At 38.5% G+C, this 25458-nt stretch overlaps 1 protein-coding gene across 1 annotated transcript in view; it reads right to left on the bottom strand.

The window, feature by feature from the left end:
- Cntnap4 (contactin associated protein family member 4) overlaps positions 1–25458 on the bottom strand; it is a 288717-nt gene that overhangs the window by 37831 nt on the left and 225428 nt on the right. The window contains exons 15-17 of the mRNA XM_051168839.1: positions 22147–22274; positions 4614–4784; positions 3750–3968 (exon numbers count right to left, since the gene is read on the bottom strand). Of these exons, the coding sequence (XP_051024796.1) occupies positions 3750–3968; positions 4614–4784; positions 22147–22274 (518 nt within the window). The remainder of the gene's footprint in view (positions 1–3749; positions 3969–4613; positions 4785–22146; positions 22275–25458) is intronic.

The following is a 25458-nucleotide window of genomic DNA, read 5'->3' as shown; positions in this document are numbered from 1 at the left end:
TATTGATGTGTACCCAGGTTTAAGTTAACATGTCAAAAACACATTCCAAAATGCTTTTGAAATTTCTGGTGTCTCCAGCAGATATTTTTATGAAATAGCTATATTTGTTATTTGAACATTCTACAATAACTTCCTATTCATGTATCCATGCAAGATACACTTTTGCATCTAAATGCTGGCCTAGTAAATAAATCCCTCTTGGACTAAGTCTAACTTAGGCTTCCAGTTTTTCCATACATCTAGAGCTTGCACATCCGTGTGAATGCAAATACTTTTATTCTCTCTACTCTGCAGACTTAAAGGATTTCTATAAGTATAAAGTCATACTGAAAGCCACAGGCTCACTTTCCACTATTATGTTGACTTCACTAGTTTGTCCCTACACCCAAATATAAATGATAGTCATTATGCACACTTGAAAATACTTATTAGTCATAATTATTTCTATGATGGACGGATGAACTACAAATTGAACTCTCAAACTTGTAAGTAAAGGGGATTAAATTACCCTTTAAAATTTCAACCAGAAAATCAATTACATTGTATGGATGCAGAGCTTTTCAGTCACCCACAGAAGCACCAGCTCTGAAGGAGAGAATGAGACTTAACTCCCATCTGTTTAGTAGTATGTGAAGCCAGAGGCCCCAAGCAAATTGTTCCTTCACACATGACATGCGTTACACATACTCTGTGAAGGGAAAGCCAGGCTTCGTGGTGAGCATGCACTTGTGGGAGTGGGGGATGCTGTTGAAGAGGGGGAAGGTGTTTACTCCATGTTCTTTCTATAGCTTGTGCTTTCTTAGAGATGTGGGACCAGGGAACAGCTTAAATTGCTGCCATGAATTAAGATAAAGAAAGAAAACATGAGAAACTAACTTCAGATGAAACTGAAAACTAGGAAACCATATGAAGAATGATATGAGGGACAATGAAGCATCTTGCATGTAAGGGGATTGTCATAGGAAAGTTGTGACGGCAACAGCCAACTCATTTGCAATTAATATGCAGCCATATATACAATGTGTCCCCGTGTGGTTTCAACATGTCTACTTCAAACTGGTCTACTGATAGCTCTCCCAAAGAGCTGCAATTGCCACTGGTTTTCTTCCATCCATGACCCTACCTGCAGTCAATGAGATCTGCAGAAGTAAGTAAGCTAGCTCATGTCGTCCCTTAATATTAGATCCACATTCTTTGCAAGGACCTCCCAGGATCCCATATATAACTCAACCTGACTTCCCCTGCATTCCCTCACATACATTCTCTCCAGCCACATTGGTTCATTCATGTTCCTAAAAATCTGTCCCACTCACTGCCACCACTCAGGATTCCAGCACCTGAGAAGTTCACAAGGCCCGTCTGTACTCTACTTCCTCTGGTCTCAAAGCAAGTGTTAGCATCTCTCCACTATCTGGCTTGAAATGGAAACTCTTACCACTAATCATTGTCCTACTCACTCTTCTCCTGATTCTGTTTCTATGTCATTTTCTTTCACTACTAGAATATTTATATATAATATATATTATATATATTATATACATAGGTAGGTAGATAGATAGATAGGTAGATAGATAGATAGATAGATAGATAGATAGATAGATAGATAGATAGACAGACACATCTTTCTTTCATTTCTCACCATTGGCTACTCTTACCTCATCCACTGAAATATAGGAAGCAGAGAACCTTTTGCTCATAGTAAGTGCTTCATTAAGTCCTCTCTAATTACTGCTGATGTCTTACTAGTCTGTCACCCACTGAGCTCTAATTCAGTGTAACCTTTTAGTTATAATTTGTCTCTCATGGAGTCTGCCTGCAAGGCAAAAAAGTCTTTATTGGTAAACTTAATAAAGGAAATACCATGATTTGTTTGATAGGAATGTAGTAAATTGGAAGGTTAATATTTTCTAAACTTGAAAGGTGTTCTTTCCTGAGAGTGGTATACTTGGTGGTAGGGGTAACAGTAAAAGCAGCCCCTTAGGTGTCATTTTGACAGTCCAGTGTCATTACTAAATCATGTCATTCTATCCCCAGTTACCTTTAAGAATAAAGATCTTTATTCATTGCAAATAGAACAAATAGGACTTTTGGGGGGATGGGCAGAGATCTCTCTTTTTTCTCATTGCCTTTGACTTAAACATAATCAAGATTTCCACTGTTAAAATTTCCCAGTGTCACAGCCACTCTAAGTCTGAACACATATGGAGATGTCAAAGGCCCGACTAATTGCCTCCATAAAGATGAAGTCTCTTCGATCCTTATTCAAATTATTGCATATGATTGATGGCAAAAGACCCGAGCCTGCTCAAAGCAGTTTTCTGATGTCATAGGATACTTCATTACCAGCACCTGAAATCAAATTAAGGCCAGGGTTCCTATCAGGTACAATATATAGGGATGCCAACTCTCAGAAGTTGAAATCCCTCCCAAGGAGGAAAGGTCATCTAAAGGCAAACTGCAGCATATTTCACTGAAAAATTCGAGGGCAATTCAGCCTTCTCAATTTCCAAGAATAGTAAGGCTATTTCCAAGCCACTGACAGATTTTAAATTGCAGTATCTTTTTGTTGTGACCATCTCTCATTTTTTTTAAAGAATTCAAGAGATATCTATGTCCATTTCCTGACTGAGCTTCCAGCATGGCATTAAGAGAAAAGTCATATATTTCTTCTCAAGTGTACTTTATTGTTTCTATATTCTTAAGTAAGCCAGATGAGTGACCACAAAAGTCTATGAGTAGAATATCTACTAGGGTGCTTTAGGTTTGGGGGCTATTCATTAAATTTGTTTTCAGGGAGACAATAAGTAATGAAAATAATGAGGACATAAATTTATTAGGAGACCTAAATATGTCTTTGTCAGATATGTCACAAGCAAGCTCATCCCTTTCAGTGAAAGGGTGCTAATAAGATTGTTAGGCAACAGAAGGTGTAAGGGGGGGGGCAACACTGATGAATTCTGTTCTAAATATAGCTGTTAAAGGTGCCTGGAATATAATTTCTCCTAATTCATCATTTATCCTGCCCCACCATGTCTCTGAGTCTTTATTTACATTAAAATGTATGAGCTGGGATCAAATAAAAGATAATTCTTGAACTTCATGGTCTGTAACTTCTGAAAAGTAATTAGCAAAGATGCAAAGGAAAATTAAACACACAAAGAGGAATTCCAGCCTGGTGTCCTGCAAATGTTGAGCCAACGGATACTGGGAAGACGCCATAAAGTTCTCAGAAGAGAACTAAAAAAAATGGGCAAAGCAGAAGAGAAGCTGTTGAAGCTGAGCTCTGAGAGCTGTCTTTTTTTTTTTTTTTTTTTTGGCCTGGTTTTGATGTAGCATGTACAGGTTGAGGAACGTCACTGGCTGGCATTACAAGGCCTCCTTATACTAAAAGCCCTGAAGCAATACACAAACTACAACACACTGCCTAACCTCTGCAATATAAGAAGCCAAGTATTCAGTGAGGAAATAGTTGCAGAGAAATCCGAATCTCTCAGCTAGGTTGGTTTCTGCATGTAGACATTTCCTGAACTCCAGCCACCCTCCTCTACGGTAGGGATAATACCTATTGCATGGATCAGTTATTAGGAAGGAATGGGGTACTTGGCATAGACAGAAACCTGGGTTTTCAAGAAATAATGCTCTGTTTTTGCTTTTAAGTATTTATCCCCATTTTCCAAGTCGGGGTTGTTTTATTCTGGCTCATCACTAGACTTGCAGCAAATAATTGACAGTTTAGGAAAGCCACTTACCCACAAAGAGTTGACTATTGAGCTGTAAAAGAACGTGGCCATCAGTGGGAGCATCTTGTATCTTTGGGGGAAGCTCATCCACCTGAAGTGATGCCTCCTTCATGTTCCTTTCAACTCTCACATGATGCCACTGGTTGTCATTGAAGTGAGTGGGTGAGTGCACTGAGAGTTCAAAAGGCCCATTCCCCACGTCAAATGAAAAGGTTACTGTTGTGGGTGCTGGAAATATCAGATATGAGGGTTTTTCAGGTGAGTATTCAATATACTCAAAACAATACCACACAGCAATCATTAGACACAAGGCTCCCACTATATAGAAGGAAAAGAGGGAATCCAAAGGGATACAATTCCCTTGATGTGGAATGAGACAGTAAAGTGCATTTTGGGATAAAAATAATAGACTTTTAAAAGTTCAACCTCTGAATTAATTTTTCATATTGATAAAGATCAAAACTATTTAGAGAGACCACAAAACTAGCATCTGTAATTGATTATATAAAATAATTGCTTCATTGACTCAAAGTTTATATAATTTAACAGCATGAAACATGCATTTGATATTATGCTATTAATAGCAGCCTGTGAATATATCAAAATAATAAGTGGTTCATTAAGTAATTCTGTAATTAATATTTGTCACTAGCTGAAAATTTGTCTTAAATTTTAATTACTTCAACTTAAACTTTTTTCCACTGCTAATGAATTTATCAATATTTTTACTGAATTATCACTTGTTAAATATTAAATTATTTTCTTGCAGAATAGACCTTTTTTTCCCCCTAAGAGGTACGAGCTCCTAAAAGTTAACTAAAGAATTCAGGACTAGAGGAAGGTGTTCAGGACTTTTCTGGACAGGACACTTACAGCGTAATTCTATCCGTATAAAGTCAGTGATTCCCAGGTTCTCTAAAAACACCCCAGATATGGCTGTGGTCTTGAAAAAGAAGGACACATCAGCGCTGAGCTCCCCATGAAATGTGGGGAAGTGGAGATAGGAAGCCTCAGTATTGAAGGAAGCTGCGTTCCAAAATGTTCCTGTTTAGAGAAAAAGGAAAGAAGAACAAATTCAAAGAGAAAATAAATTCATGACATATAAGGAGATTTGTAACCATAATTGTGGTTTCTCTACTTTGCTCATCCATCCAATTTAAAACATTTCCCACGTTAACTACATACACAAGTGTGGGCCTAGGACAAGAGAGCCTACAAAGCCCAACATCCTGGATTCTTTCCAACATACAGCAGGAAACGTTCCTACAGAAAATGCCCCCAATACAAGAAAACACACCTGCAGCCAAAACTCCTATCCTCAACTATAATGATATTTGAAGGGCTGGCTAAACGTTGATGAATTGCTTAATATTTTTGTATCTTGAAAGTTTAAACACCTAGTTGTTCTGACTAAAAAAAAAAAATTCCACAGCAGCTCCTTGCAATCCACACTTGCCATAGAATTACCTTCTCAACTATTCCTATTAACGGCCTTGCCAATTGTACACTAAGGTTGACATTCTAAATATATTCTCAATTAATTAAAGGCCCAAACACATTTTGTCTATGTAGCACAGATGTCCTTATGAAAATGCATTTTTTTCATTCAATAGTCATTCGTTACTTTGGTCATTAACAGGGGAGTAGGTGAAAAGCTTTCTCTAAATGTTTACAAATATTCAACACTTGGAATAGATGGAAAAAGGAAGAGTTCAGAGATCTGGGGAAAACACAAACAAACATGTCCGGGCTGGAGGTTGAGACTGTGTAGTCATCTTGCAAAGGACCCAAACTTGGCCCCCATCATCCACATCAGGCAGATCTCCACCCCCTGTAACTCCACCTTGAGGATATCCAGGGCTCATTTTAGGCCCTCGCAGATACCTCAACCCAGGTAAGGTACTCAACCCAACCCACCCCCTCAATATACACATAGACACTGTAATGAAAGTGAAAATCATTTTTGTAACCCATGTTTATTATAATTGCTGTCTAAATAGAGTATTTCTATCTTTACTAGCATTGGTGGGTATTTGCAACTTTTCTTTTGAAAAAAAATATTTGAGTGTATATAGGGAGAAATATGGAAAAAGAAATAAAAATGCAAAGGCAGGGCTGTCAGGATAAAAATCCAGCTGGGTGTACTGAGTCGATGTGCAGAACTGTCAGAGAAATGAGCTATAAGCCTTGGCTGCCATTAGCAAGTTCTCAGCACACAGGGAGGACTAGGCATCCTTGGTGTAAAGCCGCTCCACCCAGCCTTTCAACAAGGAATGAAATGCACACCAAGAGGACTAGGCATCCTTGGTGTGAAGCCGCTCCACCCAGCCTTTCAACAAGGAATGAAATGCACACCTGAGAGGACTAGGCATCCTTAGTGTGAAGCCGCTCCACCCAGCCTTCCAACAAGGAATGAAATGCTCCTACCTAAATTACCTTTCTGTAAGAAAGACATATTGTCCTTTCAGAGGCAGAAGCAGCTGTTTCTAAGAAAGAGTTCATTACGTGAGCATAGAACAGAGGCCCAGCTACTTGAGAAGCACTAACTTGACTCTGTCTCCATGTGTCCCTTAGATTTTCCCTCCTTTTCTATTAACCCTGCAAAGAACAGTATATATAGCTCTATTGTTTGTTTGTTCTTCCTGCTTTTTTTTTTTTTTTATGGACCTGACTGAAAAGTCAAATTTATGTTGCATGGGGACAATTTAAAGCTGAATTTATTCATTTGGGAAAAAACATAGTGTGTAAAGATCTCACCTCCGCCCACACCGCCAAGTGTACTTACTATACATTATCTGAGTTCTGCCAAGGCTATGTCTTACATCCTTTACATACTTTGATACTAGACCCTTGGATTACCTCTTAGACTGTGAAAGGACGCACAAAGTGTAAAATGTCAACACAGGAGTAACAGCACATTTGTGCTCTTTTTTCCCCAGTTTTCTCTGTGTAGCCTTGCCTGTCCTAGGCTCACTTTGTAGACCACGCTGGCCTCAAACTCACAGCAATCCACCTGGCTCTGCCTCCCCGAGTTCTGGGATTACAGGCAGGCGCCACCACGCCCAGCTACATCTGTGCTCTTTAAACCACTTACCTCATCTCCTTTTATAAAGAGCAACACGCTAGATATAAAGTCACAGAAAATGTGTAACTTTAAATTATTGGATATTACTAAATATGATTTCATGTGCTTAGAAAGAGAGTGATCAGGACCTAGGTTTAAATTATATAACATTATTTTTATATTATTGTACTATGTATTATAAAATCAATGTTTCATTTGCTGCATGTTGTATTGTAACTAACCCAATAAAGCTCCATATGGAAGACCTCAGGGAATGGTTGACACTGAAGGACGATCTTTGAATTGCTTCTCTCTATACAATAAATGCTCTTAGGCTAGTGAAAACAATGCATTGCTTTAGGAAGCTACGACACTCTTACACGCATAGTAGTATGTTTTGTTTAGTTAGCAAACTCCATTTTACAAATTCACAATAGGCAGAGAATGAGGTAAGAACATTTCACGAGATTAAGACACTGTTGCTAATTCAGGACAATTACAAAGAGAGCCAAGGCCGATGTTTATACTGACAGAATAGCGTGTGTGCAGTACCATGGGATGCCTCAATACCTTTTGTCCTGTGCACCCCAGGGAGTCTGGGCAGACTCAGGAAAAGGAGACTTGGTGACAAGAACAAGGAGGAGGCACAGCCCTGCAGTAATAGCAGGAAACTGTAAGTCCATAAGAAAGCATTTGGTAAGGAGGAGGGTTGGAGAGTTCCGAAGCTGCCAAGCAGCAGATCTGAAGTTTTGCGTGATTTCTTGCTAGGCAAGTTGGATGCCTTTAAAAAAAAAAAATCTCAGTGAAAACTCATCATGAAAGGCTAGGCTGAAGAGATGGCTGAGTCAAGTAAGGCATGCGCCATGCAAACAGAAGGACCTGAGTTCCGATCCCTGGCACCCACATATTAAAGCCGGATGCCTCTCCCAGGGCTAGGAGAGACAGGTGAGTTTCAGGTTCAGTGAGAAACAGCTTCTTCTCAGAAAACAAGGTAGAGAGTGCCTGAAGAAGACACCTGATGCCAACCTCTGACCTCTGTATGCATGTGCACACATATGTGTGAATACATATGTAGATATAATATATCCAGGTGTATTAATAATTATTAGTACATTATTAATACTTAATGTTAATTAACTAAATAATAAGTGAAATACCTAATTTAACAAATATGAATCAGTAAAAAATTTCTTTTGAAACATAATGTGTACACAAACGTATATGTATCTATTATATAGCAGGGTCAAGACACTTATTTATATGAAAGAGTAACGTGTAATGAGTATCTGACTTTATGTGTAAATATTCTTATAAAACCCCTTAAGGGATTCAAATTTAGTACGATTTAACATTATGTGTACTTTTTAAAGTTATTAAGCATTTAGTTCTCTCAAAAGCAGAATGTATTTTTAAAAATAATTATAGAAAGAGGAGTAATATTTTGTTAGGGTTGGGAAGATGTAGACATTGAGGGAGGAGAGTGATGAGAATCCTTTTTTAAAAGTAAATTTCATATATATAATTAATATTAAAATACTGATGTGAAGACTACTTTAGCAGTCAAACGCATCTTCTAAATATTTATGGGCTATTAAAATTAGCTGGAAAACATGATTTCTTAACAGAAATAAAAGGATGAAATGTAACTACATGTTGCTTCATTGAAACACAAAATTCTATGTATTGGCTTAATAATCCACTGTTTCTTCTTTTTAGCACTTCCATTATTGTTTTCAACAATTTTTGAACCTCCACAGAAATCCGAATGTGTAAAAATGAGAGTGAAGCAAATGACATCTGGCTGGGAGAATCGCAGTGTGCGGGTTATAGATCAGAGGAAAAGAGAGCAAAGGTATTCATGCATGTTTGCACACAGTAAAACAGCCCTGCTGTCCCCTCCAGCTCCCTTCACTATAGGTGATATGATTTTCACCTGTTAGAAAAGCAGAGCAGAGATTGTCTTTGTAATCAAAGGACTTCACAAACAATCTACACAATGGGTTTCTTATTAGTATTACATTAATGTCTATGGAGAAGTGGATATTAGTAACAAAGGGAAGGCGCGAGTGCGTGCGCACACACACACACACACACACACACACACACACACACACACACACACACACGGGCTTGAATTTTTCAAGAACACACAATCTTATTTTACAAGAGGCTGGAAGAATTTGTACATTTGTGTATTTATATTTGTGTGTGTGTGTGTGTGTGGCTACTTGTGCATACACAAGTAGTCATAGGTCAATGTCAGCTGTCATTTCTCAAGATCTGCCCTTCTCGTTCTTTCACTCTTACTGGGGGGAGGATCCCTGAGGCTCATGGATCAAATCTGTGAGCGCCCAAGCTCAGTAAGAGATTGCCTAGTCAGCAAGCCACAGGTATCTGCCTGTATCTGCCTCCACGGTGCTCTAGTGGGTTCTAGGATTGAACTGACACACCACACTATTACAACAGTCATTTTTTCATTGAACTATCTCCTCAAGTCCCAGAAATAAAACTTTGATGCGAGCCTCCAAGTATTTATATTCTAGGTATAAAAGGATGTGTGAAATTGTAAACAAGTTGAGTAAAGTTCATTTAAGTCTGGAGTTGCTTAGTCATCCTTCATTCCTCTGAAGGTCAGAATGCCGTTGGCATGTGATGTCTGTACAGGGTACCACAGACCCTTCCATATACCACATCCTTTTATCTGAAACGGCTTATGTTGAAATATCAAACTGCAGCATTCTAATAATCAAAAAATATTACAAAATGCAAAATATATCTGGTCTACCCAATGCTGATTCCTCACATTAACATAGATAGTTGTGCAGTAAACTTTGAGTCCAGTTACTCATTTGAGAAAAAGAAAATTCATTAATAAATCATTTATAACCAACCTTAAGTATTTAAATAATGTGAAATAGAGTTATTTTGGTGGAAGTAAAATAATTAAATGAGCACAAAAAAAAAAAAAAAAAAAAAAAAAAAAAAACTATGGAATACTACTCAGCTATCAAAAACAAGGAATTCCTGAAATTTGTGGATAAATGGATTGAGCTAAAAATGATCATAATGAGTGAGTTAACCCAGAAGCAGAAATAATCAAATTGTATATATTCACTTATATCTGTATACTAGCCCAAGGGGCATGTCCCACCAAAGCCTTCACTAACCAGGAAACTGGGACAGAGGAGAGGACATCCTATTGGGACTCTAGATGAGAGAAGCATGGGAGAATAGCAAAGTAGAAGGATCCAGAGGGTCCTAGAAATCTATAAGTAGAACATTATGATTTGCAGATTTGGGCCCAGGGGTCCCGCTCAAACTAAGGCACCAGCCAAGGACAATACAGGCGGTAAACTTTAAACCCCTACCCAGATCTAGCCAATGGTCAGAACATTCTCCACAGTTGAGTGGAGAGTGGGATATGACTTTCTCACGTACTCCGGTGCCTCATATTTGACCATGTGTCCTGGAGGAGGAGACCTGGTGGCACTCAGAGGAAGGACAGCAGGTTGCCGAGAAGAGACTTGATACCCTATGAGCATATACAGGGGGAGGTAATCCCCCTCAGGAACAGTCATAGGGGAGGGAAATAAGGGGAAAATGTGAGGGAGGGAAGAATGGGAGGATACAAGGGATGGGATAACCATTGAGATCTAACAAGAATAAATTAATAAATAATTTTTAAAAGAGCTTTTTATTGAGCATGTGACAATGAAAGTGAACTTCCTTCCTTCACACACTTAATATCAAAAATAATAAATGATACTCAGAATATTGTCTGAAAATATTGTTAGAATATTTTAACACTGTGGTAGACTATAAATAAAAGGGCTCAAAACACCTTTCTGCATTTGAAAACATACATACTTTATATTAGACCCATCATGGTTTTTAATTATAATATTGGCCCTTCAAATACATAGTCAGAGACTCCAGATTCTTTTTCTTATGTCCAGAGGAAACTTGTTTATACTAATTAATTTTATGAAGTATTTTACTGACAATAATCACTAAGCATCTTTAAAGGACACCCTATGTAAATGTATGTTAGGTACAACACAACACCAAATAAAAACACCACAAGCTAATTTGCAAGCACCATGCATTGCTAATGCTTTCCACGAATTCCATGACTTGGGAGGCGATTTGCCACCTTCTCTGTTTCCAAGCATACAGCGTCCCATTTTTCAGCCTTGAACTTCCATTAAAATAGAAAACCCACGGGACAGTCTCCAATCACCCATCTCACCCCTTCCTCTCCCGGTTATCACTCTTTCCACTCCACATCCTCGGTGAACAATCTGAAACTGTTCCTGTTGCAACTGTGCCTGGTCTCTTCCTTCAGAAGAACCACACTGTCAGTTCACCCACCTTACAAAACCAATTCTATGATATTACTTTTCACCCTCCCTCCCATTACTAATCTCCCCGTTGTTTCACATCCCACTGTTTCCTGAGCCTACTCCAGGATCCAATCTCCCACACTCAGATCAGTAACTCTCCTAAACAAGCCACTGTCAATGTCACTGACAATCTCTACATTGTTCAGTTCAGCTGTCACCGTTCTCTCCTTATGGAAGCTATCAACACTTAAGAGAGTTGACTGTGCTTTTTCCCTGGAAACACTTCTTTCTCTTGGATCCCAGGACACCCGTACTTCCCTACCTTTTGGACTCAAGCTATATAATTCTCAGTCTTCCTCCTTCCTTACTCCTCACCACCCCAACTTACCACTTCTGGAATATCCCAAGACTCTGCCACTGCACATCTCCATCAACAATAGCTCCAGTTGATCTATCTATTCTGTGGATGTAAATGTATTTATTATATATGAATATATGTCTGAAGCCTGGAACTCACTCACAATATGACAATACCACATCTCTATTTCGAGGTCTGATGACATCTCAGCTTTTAGATGTCTAAAAAGGACGCTCCTCGCAGTAACCCCAGCTTCCCGGCCCAGGACATAGTCTTCCCACTTCAACCAGTGTCAGCTCTATGCCTCTACCTCTCACATCAAACACATTCATATTATTTTCTTAAACCTTTCCTCTTGAAAATATCATCAATTCATAAGCAAACTTCGCCAGCCTTTCCTTTTCCACAATACCCACATCACAGCTCTCATCACCGCATAGTATGCCAAGCCACTTTGATCTTTTAACATAGTTAATCATGTGACATTGCCCACCATCTTGCTCTGACCCTATCCGCCAATTCTCTCTAAAACATACATCATGACATCATGACACCCAAAGCTGTCTAGCTCTCTCCAGGTCCACTGAAATTAAAGCCTCAAAGACCATCCTTGTATGATGTCGTTTTCCTGTCTGACTCTTGTACCGTTCTCTGTGTGCCGACTGTGCCCTCAGATCAGCTACACCCCATGTCTGCATCACTGTTCTGGATTCTTCTTGCATGAAAATAATTTTATTTTTGTTATCTTCACAGGCCTTGTTAGCATCTATCAAAACATATTTTATGGGATTATTGTCTTCTTTTTCGAAGAAAATAAAAATATGAATGTCAGCATGCCACAAGCATGTTCTCCTCTCTCTCTCTCTCTCTCTCCTCTCTCTCTCTCTCTCTCTCTCTCTCTCTCTCTCTCTCTCTCTCTCTCTCTCTCTCTCTTTGTGTGTGTGTGTGTGTGTGTGTGTGTGTGTGTGTGTGTCTGTTTCTCTCTCCCATAGTGCAAGTAGTCTGTCAATCAATACCTGTTAAAGAAAATTATACACTTTCTTTTTGCCACCACAGCTATCAGAAAGTTTAGAATAATTCCTACATGTTTAAATTTCATGTATCCCAAGAAATCCATTCAATTTTTTTAAAAAACCAAACAAATGAAAAGAATGGGAAAAATAAAGAAATGAGCTGCAGGGGAGAAGAAATGGAAGAAGAGGGTGATATAATGATAATGTTAAAAAACTAGGAAAAGAAAAAATCTCCAACAAGATGAATATTGAACATTGAAAAGAAAATTTAGGGTGGATGGAGGACTATCAGTCATAGAGAAGATAAGAAAACTATACTGTCTTATTATGTGTTGAAATGGAATGTGTCCTCCTTTTTTAGTGACTCATAGGTAGACTGCCAAATGGAGGGGAAACTAATTCAAGTTACCAGTCAATACCTCTTTCCCAGTCTGACTTCTACAAAGTTATTTATTGCATCCATGAGCCTTTGATTATTTAATGCATTCTGGGCAGCTGTTTTTTCTCAGTCAACTACACCAGTCAATGTGGACAAAATGAATTTCAGAGACTCAGAATTTTCTTAGAATAAGAAACTACCAACAATCATTCTTAACTTGATAGATTTTGTGGGTGCTTTCCCATATTCCAACACAATTGAGGAGCTAACACATTTATCAAGAGGGATTGAAAGACTCAATGCCAAAAACGTAAGTGAGAACAGAACTTTAGAACATTTGCAAAAACACAGGATGTGTAAGCCTTCTAGCTCATCATATCTGTTTCACAGAAAAATATCAAATGTATAACAGTTTGATGCATTTTATTAAATAATGACCTTTAAATATAGTTATTCTTTCAAGCAATCACCAAAAAAGGGCAAGTTTCCTTTAAATTGGAAAACTCTTTGCTTAACCTCAGATATCTCAAAGTGTTCAATGAAGGAAAAAGTTTTTTAAAAATACTGTCCACCAATTTCTGAGTAGGAAAAGAAAAATATATCCAGCCTAGAGGGTGTTTTGTTATTTTTTTAAGTATGAAGGCAACAGAAAGTCTTCTCAAATGTAAAGGAACTCTGAGAAGAAAGCACACAGGAGCCTTTCAGAAACAGAACCTGCTCCACAACACACCATGGTCAGCCTGGAAGACAGATGAGTAGCTACGGATGACAAGATGGCGGCATTCTTCAGTGTAAACCAAGCAGGACAATGTAAACAAACCTGGCAGAGGTCCAACAGCACGCCCTCAAATATTATAGTCATCCCCAAGGGGATGAACTGTAGGGATGCGCTGAAATGTATCAATTATACTGTTAGACACAAGATCAAGAGAAATGAAAACCTATGTTCACAAAACAGCTTAGGAGTGCAGTCACACTGTTCCGAAAGAACAGTGGACCTATTTCAAACGTTCACCAAACAATGAATGCTTAAAGGGATGAAGATGTTTCTATCTACACTTATAATAAAATACCACTTGGCCATAAAAATAAGATATTGATTCATGTTTCAACACAGATGAACTTGAGAACATTGTGAAAAGAACCAGTCACAAAACCACACACATTTTGTGTTTTAATATACACGAAGTAGAAAGAATAAGCCAGTCGGTGGAGTTTTCTCTTTAAGTGGCTGGGTATGTCGGAGGCGAGAGAGAAAGGAAATGGGCACAGGTTAGTTTGCAGATAATAGACAGAGCTCTTGCACTGGCTGTGGTGATGGCTGTTCCTCTAAAATGAATATGCACACTGAACATGGCTGCAGTGTGCATGTCAACAAAGTGGACTGTAGGGCAATGTGTGTCACATCTCTGTAAAGCTGTTGCCAAGAAAAAGAGAACATTTTAAGGCTACATCGGCTGTTTGTTACTAATCCTAAGGTGACAATTAGTCTCAAGCGCATGTGGAATCGGGAAAGACAGCACTCGTGCATCCTAGAGGGAGAATGAAGGACAAAACCAACTACTTGACAGCAAAATTCAAGGGAAATAATTCAAAATAAAGAAAAAAAAAAAAACAGTCAAGAATTGAGAGGCTTTAGTGATAGGACTATGGAATAATCTTAAACATAAGCAACACCACACAGAATAGCAGAGCTAGCAAAACCTAGTTAGCAATGGTTTTTGTTTTCTAAAGAAAAAGCAAGGAATGCAAGCCAAAAAAAGTACTTTTTCTCCAAGAAGTAGAAAATGTTTGTTTTCTAAATGAACACATTTCTGGAAGAGTATAAGCTAAGGCTGTGGTTGCCTGCACAAAATTGAACTGGTCAGCATTCCAGCAGGGAGGCAGAAAGACAGTGAGGCCTACCAGCACTAGCTGAGGAGCTATAGACAGCTGATGGCTGCCAGGGGATGGGGAGTCAGCTTTCTTTTTGGGGTGTGGTCCCTGGTAGGCTGTCCATGATCAAGTGGAAACCACACAGCTGTGTGGAAATGGGCAGGACTAATTGGACTCAGTGGGTTGTATTTTTTATGAACTGGGGAGCATAAATGTGGGAGGGGAGCCAGGGGTATCTAGGAGAAGTTGGGGGCTCAAAAGGGGGCGATGTTATCAAAATATATTGTATGTACATGTGAAGTTCTCAAAGAATTAATAAAACTATAAATACTGGGATTTTTTTTGTCAGTGTGGAGACTGGAGTGAACACAAAGTCCCATGCTTAGCTTAGGTAACTGACAGCTGGAAGGGAGAGAGCCAGTGTCCTCAAGGGTGTGGTCCCTGGTTGGGCCTCTACACTCCAGTGAATGGCCACAAACCCAGGAGAATAGTGAGAAGCGCAAATAGGAGTCGGTGAGTTTCAAAATAATAATAATAATAATAATAATAATAATAATAATAATAATAATAATAATAATAATAATAATAATCAGGACACAAAGTTGGGTGGGAAGGGAATGAGAGTAGACCTGGGAAGAGCTGGATGGGATAAATATGATCAGAATATATTGCATGAAATTCTCAAAGGACTAATAAAAAGGAATTTATAATAAAATAAATTCATCATAAATAAATTCAGAACTAAAATAAATTCATCTTCTTATCTGAAAGCGTCTTGACAGCCACAGCTCAGGCACATTATAAGCAAATGTCCCAGGTAGAACCAGATGTCCTTTGTGCCATGAGAAACTTTAAAACCCAGAGCCAGTCTTCCTGTATGGGCTAGACCACTTTCATGGAATGTTCACATCTGCTTATCATTAAATTGCTTATACAACTCATAACTTATTCTTGCCTCTTACCAATAATTCACAAACCATGTATAGATTTCTTTAGCTGCGTATGATGGATCACTCTCATTCTTCCACAAACTGCTATTTATTGATTGCCTTTCATGTCATAGTCAAGTACTAGGTGCCAGGGACACAAAAAAATAAATGAGCGATGAACCCCGCTCTTGAGGGCTCAAACATAATCAAAAACTGGGTAAGAAATCAGTCTTTGTAATATATTCAACATTTGTCTCATCAGAGAGCAGGAGGTCTGCGTACTGAAGAGATCTGAGAGGAAGGCTTCATTGGAGAAAGGTATTAATCTGAGTGTTTAAAGAGTTTAGTTTTAAAAAAATGGAAATTTGCATGAAAATGGGCATGAGGAAGAAAGGGAGTGAGATCAAGGGGGTTCTTTGTGGTAGAGGAGTCACAGGACAGCAGAATGTCCTTATGATGTCTTCATGTCTTCATGGTGTGTGTGTGTGTGTGTGTGTGTGAGAGAGAGAGAGAGAGAGAGAGAGAGAGAGAGAGAGAGAGAGAGAGAGAGAGAGAGAGAGAGAAAGCAACATTGTAAGATTCAGCAGAGGTAGAAGAGACTTGATACCCTATGTGCATACACAGGGGGAGGAGGTCCCCCTCACTCACAGTCATAGGGGAGGGGAGTAAGGGGAAATGGGAGGGAGGGAGGAATGGGAGGATACAAGGGATGGGATAACAACTGAGATGTAATATGAATAAATTAATAAAATATATTTTTAAAAAAGATTCAACAGAGGGCAGAGCCAGTAAAACCATGTCTCAAATACCAAACTCATTCGAGGACTAAGATTTTAGCATCATGGTTAATGCTTGGGTTATCTGGGAGGGTTCTAGACTCCTTAGAAAAGCTCTGTGTGTGTGTGTGTGTGTGTGTGTGTGTGTGTGTGTGTGTGTGTGTGTGTGTGTGCGCGCGCGCGTGCACGTGTGTGTGTATGTATGTGTTGTTTGTCTGTGTATGCATGTGTGTGTTTAGAGGTCAAAAAACATCTTCTAGTGAGAATCCTCACCTTCCACCTTGTTGGAGACATAATCCAACTCAACTTTGTGCATCATACCTGGATTTCTTTTTGTTATCTAAAACTTTAACAGGAGCATTGAGGACATTGCAAGGATCACTGGAATATCCAGGCTCTCAGTCAGTATCAGGACTACTTCAGACTAAGCCAGTTACTGCCCTCTAGCTGGGATTCTCAAACCATCTTTAGAAAACATGCTTGCTTTCTCTCAGTTATTTTTTTCTTTCTCAGTCTAATCCATCATGGACTGAAGTATTTGTATGACTACAATAAAAATAAATTGCTAGAAAAACAGAATGAGAAAAACAACAGCAAAAAACCACCATCTTCAGTGCATTTTTTATTACTGCTGTGTTCAACAGACATAAATTTCTCCACCCAATTGGCATAAATCATTCTGAAAGAGTACTCTGCATCCCCTACCAACCTCATCATTGACCGGGACACCACAGAGTTGCCAGATGAGCACCAGACTCTGAACCACACTGGCCTAGGGCTATACTAAACAGATAGGTCCACAGACTGGAAGCTTCCAGAAGGATGTTAGAAATAGACCTACCCACCCCTACACCTCCTCAATGAGAATCTATGGGAATAAGCTACAGAGCACTAGTATAAATGTATGTTGGTGTGGAAGGAGACTTGGTCTAGAGACTATCAACGGTAAGACTAATACAAAGACATCACCCAAGTCCTGGGAGGCCAAGAAGACACAAAAGCACAAGGTTGAACATTTCTCAGCCCTCTGCCCATTGGTAAACTCCAACCATTCTTTTATCCCTTTTGTGTCTGAAGTAAAAGAAAGTAAGGTATATATTCAGCAAGACTTTAGAACTCAGGGCTGAGTGGGATTCAAACATCTTCCACTGGGTCCTCCTTGTTACTTAGCTTCTTTGGGTCTGTGGATTGTAGTACGATTATCCTGCACTATATGTCTAATAGCCACTTATAAGTGAGTATGCAGTATGTGTGTCTTTTGGGGTTACTGCACTCAGGATAATCTTTTCCAGTCCCATCCATTTGCGAGCAAATTTCATGATTCCTCTGTTTTTAATGGCTCGGTATTACATTGGGTAAATGTACCACAATTTCTGACCTTTTCTTCATTTGAGGGACATCTAGGTTGTTTCCAGCTTCTGGCTATTATTAACAAAACCACTATGAACATAGTTGAGCAAATGTCCTTGTGGTATGGTGGGGTATCGTTTCGGTATAGGCCCAGGAGCAGTATGGCTGAGGCAAAGACTCAGTGGGTAAAGTACTTACCATGCAAGTGTGAGTTCAGACCCCCAGAATCCATATAAAGCTGGACGTGGAAACATGCATGTGTAATCATAAGTGCTCTGACTATGAGGTGAGAGGCAGAGACAAGAGAATTCCTCAAAGCCTGCAGGCCAGATTTCCTGGCATTATTCATCAGAGAATAATAAAGCCCCCTACCTCCAACAAGGTAGACGGTGAGGACTGACACTAAATGATGTTCCCTGATTACACACACACACACACACACACACACACACACACACACACACACACACTTGCCTTTCTAAAGGTTCTAGAACCCAAGCCTTATCATGATGCTAAAGTCTTTTGACCTGTGATGAGTTTGGTATTTGAGGTATGGTTTTACTGGCTCTGCCCTCTGCTGAATCTTACCATATTAGTCATACCTTACATATAACATATGAAGCAATAACCCATCTCTTAGGATATTTTATTAGTAAAAATCAAGAACTTGTACGCATCAACTTTGTATTGGCTTTATTAATAGTCTCCTAAAGCTGAAAATGACCGAATACTGCATGAAATAATAAATGGATATACATTCCATTTACAGCCACAAGACAACTTCTGAAACACAAAAATAAAAAATAAAAAAAAATAAACCAAACCAAAACAACAACAAAAAACGGTGAGCTATGGGACCACACAACCACATTTATGGATTAAGTATAAGTTAAAGACTCCAGATATAAAAGACTTCAGCTTTGAATGACTCCATTGTTAAGGGACCCTGGAAAAGTCAACCCCACAGTAATAGATGTTTTGCAAGGGCTTCTGGATGAGAGGAATTTTAGCAAGGTATAAAATGGAACTAATATCAGGTGAAGGAAATATTATCTGCTTTGAATGTGTAGATGGCTTTGTAGCTTTATGATTTTGTAAAAATCCTTAAGCTTTTCACATCATCTACATTTAATATGTATCAAGGAGAGAGAGTGAGAGAGAGAGAGAGAGAGAGAGAGAGAGAGAGAGAGAGAGAGAGAGAGAGAATCAATTAACCAAAGTAATAACAGTTGTTTCTTAATTTAAAACCTAGGTCATTAAAAGAAAAACATAAATAAAGATAAAGGTTTTGATAACATGGTAATTAAGGATAATAGTATTTACTAGAACTTAACAGGAACATTGCAACTTTAAGTGTTCAGATTTCCACACAGGGAAAATGGGTGAGACAGTTCTGCTGCCATTGGTCTGCTATTGAGAGATGATGAAAATAAGGAGAACCTACATGGAGGAAGTAGGCTGCTGTGGGTGGACCTTTGAAAGACGCATTTGATCCCCTCCCTTCCTAACCTCTCTTTGTCTCTGTCTCTTTCTCTCTGCTCTCTCCAGTGAATAAACTTGTTTCACATCTCTCTTCTTTGCCTTTCTGCAATGACTTTTGCTCTCACTACAGCACAAAAACAAGGGCGCCAACTTCACCACAGATTGAAACCAGGAGAAACCAGACCAAAACAAAACAAAACAAAAAACCACACCTCCATTCAAATGATTTCTGTCAAAACAATTTTTCTGCAACAGTGAAAGCCTGCCTAAGACAAGGCCTCATGTAAAATTGAGACTTATCCCCACAAACTGTAAGACCAATTATTCAATAGAAGTTTAATTAGTAAGTCAGATGTTAATTAGCACACCTCAGAATGCTACAAACAGCACTTATGTTTATATTGCTAAGATTACTTTCTTCACTGTCCCCTTAATCATATTACTTAAATTCTAGTTTACCAATTTTAGCAGCATAGACTTTAGCACATAGAGATAAGTGGCAGCATCCCTGACTTCTCTCCCCCTATATACTGCTAGCTGCTCACATTCCACAACCAGAACGGCTAAGACATGTCACCATCTACTACTAATGTCAACCAGGAAAGGTCAGAGGAAGGGTGTTTTGATGAACACTTACTCCAAGACACAATTAAAAAAAAAGTAAGAAGTGTATACACCAGCGTGTTTATATGTATAGTACATATCTGTGTGACTCTCTGTGGATGTGTTTGTGTGTGTGTGGGGGGGGAGAGTATGTGTGTGCACAGGTGCTTAAATATTTAGCAAAAAATTTTATGTAAAGAAATTCTAAGGGTTGGGGCTGAAGAAATGGCTTAAAAGCTAAGAGTACTCATTGGTCTTCTGGAGGACCCAGGTTTAGTTATTAGCAGCAAAATGGTTGCTCACTACTATTTTTTTTTAATTTTTTATTATTAATTTATTCTTGTTACATCTCAATGGTTATCCCATCCCTTATATCCTCCCATTCTTCCCTCCCTCCCATTTTCCCTTTGTTCCCCTCCCCTATGACTGTTCCTGAGGGGGATTACCTCCCCCTGTATATACTCATAGGGTATCAAGTCTCCAGATCATGGAAACAGCCTAAGTGTCCCTCAGTAGAAGAATGGATAAAGAAACTGTGGTACATATACACTATGGAATACTACTCAGCTATTAAAAACAAGGAATTCCCGAAATTTGCTCACTACTATTAACTCCATTCCAGTAGATATAAAGTTCTCTTCCAGCCTTTGAAGTCAATAAGCATTAATGTAGTACAACACACAAACACACACACACACACACACACACATGCACGCACATGCGCACATGCACCCGCACACAAGCATGCACAAACGCGCGTGCATACACACAGAGCCATACACAAATGAAATCTCTTTTTTCAATGAAATCTTTCTTTGAACGAAAGAAGGAAGGGAGGAAGGACGGGTGGGAGAAAGGGAGGGAGGGAGAAAAGAAACCCTAAAGGATTAAATTAGTAGTGACCCCAGTGGAAGCACACCTAATTCCCAGAAATTGTGGCTCATATAATAAGAGAGGAGGCCTGGCTAGATACTGCAGTGTTTTGATCTAAGCACGCAGTGATGGAGCAAATGATGTACAGAGGCACTTCTTCTCTGTAGGCAAAAAATATCGTTCTATTCCTCTGCATGCATGCTGACTTTACAACCTCATCTCTCTGCTCATATTTTTTTCCCTCCAGGAAACATCCTTATGTCATCTTCATATGACTGTGGGATTGAGGCAGGGGTAGGGCTGACGAACACAAGACATGGAGGGTGAATAGCAGTTTTATAGAAGCATATGTAATGTTTATAGGCCGGTAACATCTTTGCTTTTTAACTAAACAAGTTTGCTACACATCTCCCTATATCTACTGAAAGTTATATTTTCCCTTCTTCCGTGGAGATCCTACAATAAAATTATATTTAAGGTATGCTTTTAATGCAAATATTTCTTTCTAGTTCCATAATTTCCGGAAATACTAAGAACATACATAATCAATGCATATACCTGTAGTCTAACAGGCTTTGAAGGGGTTAAGAATCTCTGTTCATTTCATCCCTTGATAATATATATAGAAATGTGTGTGGGCATGCACTGCGTGTGTGTGTGTGTGTGTGTGTGTGTGTGTGTGTGTGTGTGTAATAAGATACATCTACATTTTAAAGTCCTTAAGTGCTTTAGAATAGTAGCACACTGAATACACAGAGCAGAAGTCTGATTGTTTGAAAGTCAATTCACACACATACAAACTGAAAAAGAGGAGAGATTAAAGGTTGGAATATATTTGATCAAACTGACATCTGCTTCTATTGATGTTCTTATCTTACCCCAGGCTTACCAGTAGGAAGTACGCATGAATTCTTAACCATTTTGTATAACACTGATTCTTTCCAAGTAGATAAAGATATGGAAAAATGTGTGGATGCTAGGATACATTTGTGAACCAACCAGTTGGGCAGCCAATTTTTTTTTTTTTTTTTTTACCCTTTCATAAAATAAAGATGGATCGTGGGAGAAATACTTTCTGCCAAGTCTTATGATCTGAGTTCAGTCGCTGGTACCCACATGTCGGAAGGTAAGAACCAAGTCCCTCAAGTTGTCTTCTGGCCTCTACAAGTGCATTGTGGCAAATGGGCCCCCCGTCACCCCACATACCTTCCTATGCAAACAGTGATTAAAATTAAACATTTAAATAATACATCTCATGGGTTTTCTTGATAGGACTGTGATTTAATAACCTTGTAATAAACATATTATGCTTGGACAAAAAAGGCTTTCTACTGATAAGTTCACACACTGGGACCACTTACTGTCTCCCCGGCACAGCAGAGGCCCCAGCTTATAAGCAGCTTCTGAGTGGGGCCTTCCGGTGTCTGTAATCACTATCTTGGTGACAGGCAGATGTTCTTTATAGGAGAGGAATCCAGTGTCATTGGTCCTAAAATAAACAGGAGCAGCAACAAAATCCTTCAATTACGATGATGAGCACAATTCTAAAATAAGCAGTGATTTTCCCAGCACTTCTAAATGAAGATGTCCTACTAACTTTGGACACTTGCAAAAAAAAGTAAAAAAAAAAAAAAAAAAAAATCCAGTTGCTCATCATAGCATACAAAATATGGCAAGATGTTAGTATCTCTTGTAGACATTAAAGTCTAGATGACAAAAATAAAACATTGGTTAAGATTAGTATTCAGTGGCTTTCTGAGTATGTGCATTTCTCCACACTTAACGGCCCACTCCCACTCTGTGGGCCACTCAACTCCTGGCTACTGGTGAACTCTAGGGAAAGGTATTCACTGACTTTACTGTGTGCCCCCTGCTGAGTTCACAGTGACCCAGTTGACAGTTCCAAGCTCACAGTCACACAGATGGCCCTGGTTAAACCCTGTGCTCACAAAGCAAAATGAAAAGACACGCATGGGAGAAAGGGACTTATTTTTAGGGGAGAGAAGCAGACAGAGATAGGAGGTGTGAAAAACAAGAATTCATAATACGCATGTATAAAATTCTCAAAGAATAAATTGAATTAATAATCAATAAAAATAAGCAAGTAGGTAAATAAAATTTAAAAACACGTAAATAAATAAGCAAATAAATAAATGAATAATAAGTTATCCTTATCACTATTTCTGAAACAGACAAAAATAGAACCATGGACATATTTTTTAATCAGGTGGAAGCTTTTTAAATCATTTGACTGACATGGCTAACTTACTGACTCTCAGTATGTCGAACTTTCGGCAAACTGCTTACTATCTGTTTCTTTTTCCTCCTGTGATTAACTTGCACTTCAGGTTTTTTGCTGTTGCCATTTTGTACTTACTAACCAACTCCATGCTCCTCTATAGTCAACCTTGCCTTCTCTATCCATTTTTCAGATAAAACTCTACTTATTGTATTTTAATGTTTCCTTGACGAATTATAAAATGCACCCATTTTATAGAAGTCTACTTGTATACTTTATATCATGTAACACTTTGTAATATTGGAAGATTTCCATGAGATTGTTTAACACTCCTATACACACACACACACACACACACACACACACACACACAAACTTTTTTTACTTTTTTATGGCACTGCGGTAATCTACTTTAAATGCATGTTATAAGCTTTGCAATGTAACTAAGCAGTGATTTTTTTTTTTTTTTAATTTAAGGAACACTGGCTAATTTACAATAATTTCTAGTGCTCATTTTTTCTTAAATATCTGAGTTTTCATATGATGTGATCTCTTTTTAATGCCTGAATATTTGTGACAGTCATTTTCCTTTTAGATGCTAATTTTCCATTCTAAAATGTGCACCCTGTTCTTCAGTACTGTTGGCTTTTATTTATTTTAAATTCCCTATTCACTCACTGTAGATATTTTTAACTCTACATCTTCAAACAGGTCAATAATGTTAGCTTTAAAGATTTCACTTGCAAAGAGTGGCCAAGACCATGTTTATGATAACCTCGTTTGGCATCTTCATTTTAGATGGAAGTTCACTTTCTTGAAATATCCAGTAATGTGTATAGTGTTCTGGGTAACGCGGGCAATAACTCAAGAGACACTGTGTTTCTGTTATTCCCTAACATTTTATTTTTCCCATGGGTATTTAAGTCAAAGCTTACATTTTTGCACTTCCCAGGGTTCCCTAGGTCTGCCTCGCTCTAGGTTTGTCAGTCTTCCGTTTCAATTTGAGGACATGGCCTATACAGTCACCATGTGAACCTTCGCCACCTCTGCCCTAAATGAAAGGATTTTCAAAGCCTATCTGAGAGACTAAACAGCCTAGATCTTTTTCTCCGTAGTCACTGTGGGAATGCCCTGGTGTTTGTTCAATTTCTGTCTGTAGTTCTCTCCTTATCCCTAATATCTCTCCCTCTTCACATACACTTTGAAAGGCTGTTGAAGATTTAAGGCAGGAGTTAGGCAGCAGATTCATCAAAACCAACTTTCTTTGATCTGTATTTTACCCTATCGCTCAATTTCCAGTTATTCTGAAACCCCTAAACTCTGTCTCCTGACACTTTATGCAAAATGTAAAAATAAAAATAATACTATAAGTAGTGCAAAAATAGTAGGCTCCCAGTGGCAAGATGCAACTAGTGCCTGCAAAGAAAAAGAAATTGAAATCTAGCTTACACCCACCTTGATTCTCTTCTTTCAACCAATCATGAACGTTCCTGCCTATGAGGGCATTAAGTCCCCTCCTCGGCACTGGACTTACAGTTATTAGCTCCCAGGTGGCTTCTAGGAATTGACACTTGATAGCTGTGGTTGGAAAGAGAACCATTCTTTTTGGGGAGTGTGGCTACTGGAAGATCGCCCACGCTCCGGCAGGTGACTGCACACCCATGGATGTGTGGACAATAGTAACTGGAAATAAATGGGTTATTTTTCAAAGAAGACTTGAAGTTGGAAGGAGGGTATGTGTAAGGAGATTTGGGGCAGTTAGAAATGAGCCTGATCATCATCTTGTATTGTATACTGCTATGAAATTCTCAAAGATAATTTTTACATTATTTAAAAATAAATAAATGTTTACAGGTCCAGTTGCATAAAAACAGACATGTACTGTAAAGAAATGTGAATATAAACATTTAAGTATCCATTTATAAATAATATATAAGAATAATATACAAATACAAAAAGTCATTAAAATTTTTTAAGATAAGTGGTAGTGCATGCCTATAATCTGAGCACTCAAGGAAGCAGAGGCAGACAAATTACTGTGAGTTCAAGGCCAGCCTGGTCTATGAAGCAAATCTAGGATATGTGCCAAGGCTATACAGAGAAACCGTGTCTTGAAAAACCAAAAAAAAAAAAAAAAAAAAAAAAAAAAATGGAAAGAATAAAGATAAAAGGAACACATGCATAGGATTTATTTTCTTCTTAAAAAATATTTTACATATTTCAAATTCCTAAATAATATAGAATACCATTTTGAAGATATTACCCATATAACATTTGTTCTTTCTGGCATGCTTTGTCCTTTAAAAAATATAAAAGAACTACATGTTATAATAGTTGCTCAGAATTATAATAATTGAAAATCTACAAACTCATATTTTTTTAAGTTTACACTCTATATTAATGAGATTTGCTTTGTTAACTGCCTACTGCAGTC

This window comes from Acomys russatus, chromosome 26 (assembly GCF_903995435.1).
Source record: "Acomys russatus chromosome 26, mAcoRus1.1, whole genome shotgun sequence".
In the NCBI taxonomy this organism is placed as follows: domain Eukaryota; kingdom Metazoa; phylum Chordata; class Mammalia; order Rodentia; family Muridae; genus Acomys; species Acomys russatus.
The sequence above is the reverse complement of the archived record's forward strand: the minus strand, read 5'-3'. Positions and strand labels throughout refer to the sequence as shown.